The sequence below is a fragment of the Triturus cristatus genome, chromosome 1_1 (genome assembly GCF_964204655.1).
Source record: "Triturus cristatus chromosome 1_1, aTriCri1.1, whole genome shotgun sequence".
NCBI classification, from domain to species: Eukaryota; Metazoa; Chordata; class Amphibia; order Caudata; family Salamandridae; genus Triturus; species Triturus cristatus.
The window spans coordinates 20,905,884-20,915,468 of NC_140579.1; the positions used below are offsets into that span (position 1 = coordinate 20,905,884).

The 9,585-nt window shown below is 46.9% G+C and overlaps 1 protein-coding gene across 1 annotated transcript in view; it reads left to right on the forward strand.

Annotated features, from left to right (window-relative positions):
* LOC146869178 (endoplasmic reticulum protein SC65-like) overlaps window positions 1–9,340 on the forward strand; it is a 95,614-nt gene extending 86,274 nt beyond the window's left edge. The window contains exons 5-7 of the mRNA XM_085642154.1: window positions 5,234–5,379; window positions 6,522–6,605; window positions 8,892–9,340. Coding sequence (XP_085498280.1) covers window positions 5,234–5,379; window positions 6,522–6,605; window positions 8,892–9,041 — 380 coding nt within the window. The 3' untranslated portion in view covers window positions 9,042–9,340. The remainder of the gene's footprint in view (window positions 1–5,233; window positions 5,380–6,521; window positions 6,606–8,891) is intronic.
* The last annotated feature ends 245 nt before the right edge of the window (window positions 9,341–9,585 follow it).

The window sequence follows — 9,585 nt, forward strand, 5'->3', positions numbered from 1 at the left end:
TTTGTGTTGCTTGTCCCCACGCCCTGCTCTTGCTGTCTGTTGTGTTACTGCTCCCGCCCTTCTCCTCGCACCGCCTTTGTGTTGCTTGTCCCCACGCCCTCCTCTTGCTGTCTGTTGTCTTACTGTTCTCTCTCTCGTCCCCACACCTCCTTTGTGTTGCTTGTCCCCACGCCCTGCTCTTGCTGTCTGTTGTGTTACTGCTCTCTCTCTCGTCCCCCATACCTCCTTTGTGTTGCTTGCCCCCACGCCCTGCTCTTGCTGTCTGTTGTGTTACTGCTCCCTCTCTCATCCCCCACACCTCCTTTGTGTTGCTTGTCCCCATGCCCTCCTCTTGCTGTCTGTTGTGTTACTGCTCTCTCTCGTCCCCCACACCTCCTTTGTGTTGCTTGTCCCCACGCCCTCCTCTTGCTGTCTGTTGTGTTACTGCTCCCTCTCTCATCCCCCACACCTCCTTTGTGTTGCTTGTCCACACGCCCTGCTCTTGCTGTCTGTTGTGTTACTGCTCCCTCCCTTCTCCTCGCACCGCCTTTGTGTTGCTTGTCCCCACGCCCTCCTCTTGCTGTCTGTTGTGTTACTGCTCTCTCTCTCGTCCCCTACACCTCCTTTGTGTTGCTTGTCCCCACGCCCTGCTCTTCCTGTCTGTTGTGTTACTGCTCCCTCTCTTGTCCCCCACACCTCCTTTGTGTTGCTTGTCCCCACGTCCTGCTCTTGCTGTCTGTTGTGTTCCTGCTCTCTCTCTCGTCCCCCACACCTCCTTTGTGTTGCTTGTCCCCACGCCCTGCTCTTGCTGTCTGTTGTGTTACTGCTCTCGTCCCCCACACCTCCTTTGTGTTGCTTGTCCCCATGCCCTGCTCTTGCTGTCGGTTGTGTTACTGCTCCCTCTCTCATCCCCCACACCTCCTTTGTGTTGCTTCTCCCCACGCCCTGCTCTTGCTGTCTGTTGGTTTACTGCTCTCTCTCTCGTCCCCCACACCTCCTTTGTGTTGCTTGTCCCCACGCCCTGCTCTTTCTGTCTGTTGTGTTGCTGCTCCCTCTCTCGTCCCCCACACCTCCTTTGTGTTGCGTGTCCCCACGCCCTCCTCTTTCTGTCTGTTGTGTTACTCCTCTCTCTCTTGTCCCCCACACCTCCTTTGTGTTGCTTGTCCCCACGCCCTGCTTTTGCTGTCTGTTGTGTTACAGCTCCCTCTCTCATCCCCCACACCTCCTTTGTGTTGCTTGTCCCCACGCCCTCCTCTTGCTGTCTGTTGTGTTACTGCTCTCTCTCTCGTCCCCCACACCTCCTTTGTGTTGCTTGTCCCCACGCCCTGCTCTTGCTATCTGTTGTGTTACTGCTCTCTCTCTCGTCCCCCACACGTCCTTTGTGTTGCTTGTCCCCACGCCCTCCTCTTGCTGTCTGTTGTGTTACTGCTCCCTCTCTCGTCCCCCACACCTCCTTTGTGTTGCTTGTCCACATGCCCTGCTCTTGCTGTCTGTTGTGTTGCTGCTCCCTCTCTCATCCCCCACACCTCCTTTGTGTTGCTTGTCCCCACGCCCTCCTCTTGCTGTCTGTTGTGTTACTGCTCTCTCTCTCGTCCCCCACACCTCCTTTGTGTTGCTTGTCCCCACGCCCTGCTCTTGCTGCCTGTTGTGTTACTGCTCTCTCTCTCGTCCCCCACACCTCCTTTGTGTTGCTTGTCCCCACGCCCTGCTCTTGCTGTCTGTTGTGTTACTGCTCCCTCTCTCATCCCCCACACCTCCTTTGTGTTGCTTGTCCCCACGCCCTCCTCTTGCTGTCTGTTGTGTTACTGGTCTCTCTCTCGTCCCCCACACCTCCTTTGTGTTGCTTGTCCCCACGCCCTCCTCTTGCTGTCGGTTGTGTTACTGCTCTCTCTCTCGTCTCCCACACCTCCTTTGTGTTGCTTGTCCTGTGGTAAATAAAATTCATTACCGGGACTTAATTTGATACGGAAACATAATAAAATAGCTCAGTAAAATGAGAGGCAGAATCCGTGGTATCAGAGGTTCGGAATGGGCTTTATTCCAATGGACGATTATAATCGGTTGCTCCAAGTTCCATCACCACGGAGGTTCAGGAAGTGAAGTACATACATGATTGACAAGAAATGACTTTTATAGTACATACATTACAATGAAGTGAATGCAGTAGGCGTAACAATTGATAAGAAAAATGACGATTCATATGCGTAACCGAAAATGGGTGTAATAAGGAGTAAAAAGGAACATAATTGGTTATGATGTCATATATAGGTGGATCTATAAGATAATACTTGGCATAGATGCGCGCGCAGCAGCATGACGTGTGATTGACGTGCAACTAGGGGGTGAAGGGGACTTGACATTTAGCTCTACATGTGGAGACGAAAAGTCTGGGGGGTCAAGTCAACCTAATCCCAAATCATATCTAACATCCTATGTTTAAAGAACTATGTTATCCACAAAAGAAGGACTCTCGGACAGAATCTATTCTATACTGACTGTGCGTGCGTGTACAAGCGTCTAAGTGTCTACACTAAATGCGAGGGGGTAGGAATATTCCATAGTAACAGGGCTATGAATTACTTGCATAAAGACAGAGAAGCCGAGCCATTGCTCGGTAGCTGGAAGAATGTTTATTTAAACTACTAGACAGGAATGCATCGGCTGAGGGGTGAAGCAGATAACTCGAAGGTGAAATACAGTTCTTGGCAGAGAATAGGCTGATGTCAGGCTTCGTGAGCCGCGCAGAGAATGAGACAAAGTTCATGGTCACAGATGCAGGCTCAGACTGGAGTTTTCAGAGGCAGAAGGCAAGAAGAGTTTGACGACAGAATCAGGGCCTACTTGCCTGGACTGTAAAATGGCATAGGTGAACCATATGAAGCCGGTGGCTTTTCATACTTAGGAATGGAATATCCGGCCTATTCATGGCGGATCTGACAGAGGACATGTTGACGGTGGACGCACATGTGTTTGCGTCTTCATAACTGGAACTGGAGGAAACATACATGTACTTGTAATATGCACATAGAACCGTTGGGGTCCAAGATAGGGGACATAACTGACCAGAAAAATCCATATTTCCACAGTCCTCATGCCCTGCTCTTGCTGTCTGTTGTGTTACTGCTCCCTCTCTCATCCCCCACACCTCCTTTGTGTTGCTTGTCCCCACGCCCTCCTCTTGCTGTCTGTTGTGTTACTGGTCTCTCTCTCGTCCCCCACACCTCCTTTGTGTTGCTTGTCCCCACGCCCTCCTCTTGCTGTCTGTTGTGTTACTGCTCTCTCTCTCGTCCCCCACACCTCCTTTGTGTTGCTTGTCAATTTGCCCTGCTCTTGCTGTCTGTTATGTTACTGCTCTCTCTCTCTTCCCCCACACCTCCTTTGTGTTGCTTGTCCTCATGCCCTGCTCTTGCTGTCTGTTGTGTTACTGCTCTCTCTCTCGTCCCCCACACCTCCTTTGTGTTGCTTGTCCTCATGCCCTGCTCTTGCTGTCTGTTGTGTTACTGGTCTCTCTCTCGTCCCCCACACCTCCTTTGTGTTGCGTGTCCCCACGCCCTCCTCTTGCTGTCTGTTGTGTTACTGGTCTCTCTCTCGTCCCCCACACCTCCTTTGTGTTGCTTGTCAATTTGCCCTGCTCTTGCTGTCTGTTATGTTACTGCTCCCTCTCTCGTCCCCCACACCTCCTTTGTGTTGCTTGTCCCCATGCCCTGCTCTTGCTGTCTGTTGTGTTACTGCTCCCTCTCTCGTCCCCCACACCTCCTTTGTGTTGCTTGTCCCCACGCCCTGCTCTTGCTGTCTGTTGTGTTACTGCTCCCACCCTTCTCCTCGCACCTCCTTTGTGTTGCTTGTCCCCACGCCCTCCTCTTGCTGTCTGTTGTGTTGCTGCTCCCGCCCTTCTCCTCACACCTCGTTTGTGTTGCTTGTCCCCCGCCCTCCTCCCGCTGTCTGTTGTTGGGGATTCATCTCTTCTTATCCGCACCTCCCTTGTTTTGCTTTCCCATACCCCACCCTCCTCTTGCTCTCCGTTATTGCTGTGTCCTTCCTCTCCTCCGCAGCTTCCTCATGTTGCTTTCCCCCCCCCCTCTCTGTCCATTTTGTGCTGCTCCCGCCCTCCTCCCCTGCATCTCCCTCATGTGGCTTGCCCCTCATGTTCTTTTTTTAAACATATTGCAAAACAGCGCGAGCTGCTGTGCAACATGGCTTAATAAAAAACATGCTATGATGCGTTCAACGCTGGCACTTTTTTTCTTTACTCTAAGCCATGTTGCACAGCATCATGTGCTGCTGTGCAACATGTCTAAAAAAAATTGACAAAGGCAATAGTTCTTGCATAGGCAAGACATATTGGTGTTGCCAATGCTTGTTTAATTAAGGTGTCCAAGTCAGAAAGCAGCAAGTTATTAGCAAACAAAGTTAGGGTTCAATTTGTAAACTACCAATTTCTTAACCAAAGCAGTATTTTAATATGAATGTTCATAAATGCCTGACTCGACTCTTTGGCTACGTAATCGCATAAGTATTTTACTAAAGACGGATGTTTGGATTTTAGACTCATTTTTGCCGAATGCCTCTTAAAATCTGCTTTCAACACAACCTCAGACTTCTGCATCCCACACTGGGTCCTGTCCAATTTCTTTAAGAAACCCACCAACAAGATGTTTTTGGTGCCTCGTGTCATAAGTGTGAATGTATAACTGTCAATCAAGTCTGGCTGCAGTTTTTTTAGAAATTGTTTTTTTTCTGTGGTAGAATGAGTGGTTTGTGTCTCATGCGGCAGGCGATGGCTTTGCTTCTAGGAATGTAAGGAAGCGTTATTAGCTGTATTGTTTGACACAGGTATGTTTATAATTGTAAACTGAGGCATTAAAAGAGCTACAAGAATAATTTACATTTATTGTTGAGCCCCTGTGGTAGCTCAGCGAAAATGTATATTTGGGACCTGGAAGCTCACCTTAGAAGGCCACCTGGTCTGCTAGGTTGAGCTTCTGGCAGAGAATAGTATTAATATCTACTTCTGGCACCAAACCTTCCAAGAGAGGCCTTGATGATGGAACATTTGCAGAAATAGCAGCCATTCATTTCTCCACATTAGTAGAATCAGGAATGTTCCTGCAGATGGTAAGAATGCCTGGAACACCCTGCCGGTACCACTCAGGAAACACTTGAATATTGCTCTTCCTCTGGGGCCAGTTTGGTTATAGGGTGTTCAAAGGCGGTCTTAGAACTGTGAGATCAGAGCTTCTTGGTGTTTTTGTAGTGAACGACATCAAGAATGCGGTGCAGTGCGTCTCCAGCTACATTCTCTTCGACTCCAAGGATGACGTCATGCAGCGGAACCTGGTGTACTACCGCTTCTACAAGGAGCAGTGGAACCTGCAGGAGGAGGACTTTCATCCTCGAGAGGTAAGAGCAGGGGCTAGAGGCGTTTCAGGAGCGAGTTTCTTGCTCTAAGGTTCTTGCACCCTAGTAGCCTTACACATTGCCTACATTTGCTATACCTACCGTTAGTGGCCTCCTACTTCTTTTTGGGTCCCGTCACATCTTGTTAAGCTTGTGGTTTTGCTGTTTGTTTTACTGTTTCTTCCTTCCTGGCAGCTGATAAAGTGCTCTGATACCTTCTTGGGCCATGTCCGCGCTATATAAAACTTTTAAAATAAATATATATTCACCTGTCTGTCAGTGAAGACATCAGAGCCTGGCTACCATGAACACAACAGGCAGGCCTTCCATGTCTAGCCTCTTACTAAACTCTCTCTCTCTCCGAAATATCTTTACTAGGGGCAATCTATTCTTTACAAGTTAAGTATTCAGTCTGTTGTGCAGTTTAAAAGATAGAACCAAGCTAAAAGTAGAAGGAACCTTAACTATTCTGGTACTGTGCTAGAATAAGGGGGTGTTTGCTGAGCAGTTGGCCATCTGTGTAGTGCCTGTGTTACACCACTTGCTTACAGTAAGAAATCTGCCCTGATTCAGAGTTTAAAGGATCACGGAACATCCTTCAAAAATTGGCCTATATTTTTTTTTAAACTTTACATAGAGGGGATGAGACATCTGCCAGTGTTTGGCAGGTGTCCCACATCCACAAAACTCTCAGGGCCCTAGAAGTTTGGTAGTGGTATGATCTGTGAGGAAAGGTAGGGAGGGAACATTATTTCTCAGTGACTGCTTTTGGTCAACCCCAATTAAAAATGAGTAATTATGCCTTTGAAACTCTGATATAGACGCAGATATGCGTCACGTATCTGCTTGTCCTTGCACCACGATGCGCCGCATTGTAAATGCGGCGCATCTGCGGTGGCGCAAGGGCAAACTTGCGTGACGCATCTTCCCTGGCGCATCCATGCTGATTTGCAGGGATGCGCCAGGGAACATAAATCTGCCCCTATATATACATGGAGGTTTGAGAGTTGTATTTTTAACTGCTTTTTGAAGGATGCTTATACTAAAACCTTGTGCTGTAGAACAGATCCTGGAGACTCTGAATATCGCTCACAATTGTAAGTTAAATTAAAAATCATATTCTGGCCTGTTGTTTTCTCTCACAGGAAGCTGTTCGATACCATAACCGGACCACCATTCAAAGGAGCATGCTGGATTTTGCCGAGCACCATCTTCAGCCAGATGATGAAGTGAGTGAACATGTTGCCCCCTCCACGACCACATTCTAAGGGCTTTTTATTAGCTCCTGGCTTGGCAATAGGGCCTCTTCCTATCCTAGTAACCTTGACAGGGCCAGGGTTATTGGTACAGAAACCATGCTCGGGCTTTCCACACAAAATGGGACCCCTCAAATCTAGACTGGTTGCCCACCCCTGAAGAAGGTACAGCCTCGAGTAAAGACCCAGTCCCAGTTACAAGGGACCTTCCTGCAAGCCATGTGCTGGTTTTTGATGCCTCATGTTTGCCCCAGATAGGAGTCTTTTGCAGATTTCTAATAGGAAAAATGAAAAAAGGTTGTTGAGGAAAGGGAGGGGCCACTTGTAGGTGGCTAAGTTTGGACTAAAAGAAAAGCGGGTAGAGAAAATGTTAAATACATAGATAGAAATAACTATGGGACCTGAGAGATGAACAGACAGTGAGAACAAGAGTTTAATTATGGGGTAGCTAATAGAAGAGACTGTGACCCCATGTGAATGCCACACACACATGAACTGTAGTATGAGATCCCATGTGTTTACATCAGATCCATTAATCCATTTGACATCAATCTTGGGTGATTAAGAGATTGAATAATTTCGAGATCCATTTTTTAGGTCTGGTGCTACAGATAGCATTTAGAAGTCTAGTGTTGAAAGCCTATTGTTTACAATACCAATACTTAGAGTGGGCTTTGGGTCAGCCCCGTGTCATATGTGGCTTTTTTGTCAGTCATTCATCTGCATCTTTCTTGATGGAGTTCCTCCATCTTCTTGTGTTTGTCCTTTCTCTGCATAGCTTCTTTAGCATCCTTTTTAAGGGGTGACTTTGCTTTGAACACTGCATAGGAGGGCATGTGTTTTCTTGCTCTCGTCTTCACAAGCAGCTTCTCCTGACCATCCTCTGCCTTTCACATGTTGCATGAAACACCAGACCTTGGCACACAAAGGCAGCATGATCTGTGACGTTGGGGCAGCATGGAAGCAAATGACTAGCACATTTGTTCAAGGTCTGAGTTCTTTGAAAATTAAATGGACGGCATTTTCATTTAAATTCTGATACCTGCCCAGACAACTTTATGTTCTTTTAAGTACGCGCAATGAACCATTGGTGTTATTTGTAATCAAAATCATGTGCAACAGCCTTTTTACATTATGTCCAGTATCTGATGTGAAAGTCGAAAAATAAAACGTGCTGTTTATAAAGATTGAAAATATTTAATTCAATGTGAAGTTTCATGATACCTTAAGATGATTTCCCTCCAGTATTTTGTAATGCTTTTCCCCAACATGCTGTGTAATCAAGCATTGGCAAAACCAATAGCTTAGCCCTTAACGTGCATAATTAAAGTGCGACCTGTTGGCTTAGCTAATGCTTGTTATTGATGTGTTGTCATAAATACAATATTTCATTTTTCTATCCTACATACGCCCATGTTGCATCATGCACAATGCGTTCTTTTCTCTTATTGATTTTTTTTTATTTGCAGGACAGACTCATGTACCCTGACACTTAACCATACTCTGATACGCTAGGGGTAGAATTTTGCTAGCAGTACTTTGAACTCTGATCTCATTTAATTTCAGCACTTTAATGCAACAGAAGTGCATGACAAGCAGTGATAGCCGACATCTGGGGTCTCGGCTTCCACACATACCTGTCTCTCCTTGTTGATGGTTTGCATGAAGAGAATGGTGGTTTCCTGACTTCACTTGAATTGTACAGGCTGTCCCTTCTTTCCCCTTCAGTCGCCCGCCCATTAGTCAGCAGTGGTGCCACTGGCAATCCAGGAAGTAGTGAAAAACACTATAGTTAGGGTGCACTTGGCCCTCCACTCCCAGTGCCCCAGTAACATTGCAACTACTGTACCACTGATAGGTAAACCAGTGAACCCAGGGAGCACTTTGGTTTTCTCCTTGGGGTCCTAAAAGCCCTTATGGGCCTCCTACCCTGCCAGTCTTCCTCTCTGGAGTACCTTGCTTGGGTTTTCTGTTAGGGTACCTTAGCATCCAAGCACCTCCTCTGTACCATAAACTGACATCAGAATTGGATCAGACATATAGTACATGTCTACGGCTTCCAAGCCTGGGCCCGAGACCTGTCAGAGTTGTACAAGTCCCACCTATTAACATGATGGCACCCGCCACTTTAGTTATAATGTTACAATACACACAAGGCTTTGAAAAGCCCTTGAGTGCAAACACATTATTGTTTTCAGGAAGTTATTTTTCTACTTACTTTTAGAGAAATGACTGTGTTTTTTCCCCCTCTCATCCAAGATGGAAGTAGGAGCAGAAGAAGATATGGCAGATGAAGAGACACCTTCAGACAGTGAGTTCGAAGGTGAAGGTGATTATGAAGAAGGAATCTATGCTGAAGGGTGGAGGGACCACAAGGTAAAAGGAGACAAAGCTGATAAGAGCAACTGATGGTGGAACATGGGAGAAGATGCTACCTCAACATTCCAGTGATGAACAAGTGATATCCTGGGCAAGATGGGCTCTGATAGCTCACTGAATCTTAAGGTTAGGTCCAGTCCCCTGCCTGAATGCCCAGCTCCAACTCACACATGTGGGCTGATCGCAGAAGATACACGAACATCTTGGAAACCCCTGGACCTGTGAAGCCTCCTTAACTCCCAGTACAGAGACGCTGACTGCCTGGCATTGAGCTACAACTTCTATGAAGGTCAAATAAAGGCGTGTAAATAAAGGTGTATAGACTCTCATCAGCCAGCATTTGTAATTGAATCCGTTCAAAGGGGTCTGGGTGGATGGAGAGGGTGGTCTAGAAGACTACGGGACCAGGATTCCATGGCTCTCATATTGTTTTTAACTCTCTTTGATCTCATCAAAATGTCAGAAAATATTTGGAGTCCTGGGTAATGAGTAAAAGGAACAGATAATTTCCCCTCTATCTGTAATTAAATAAAGACTATAGATAAGGGCCAATAGGGTGGCAGGAATTGGTAAT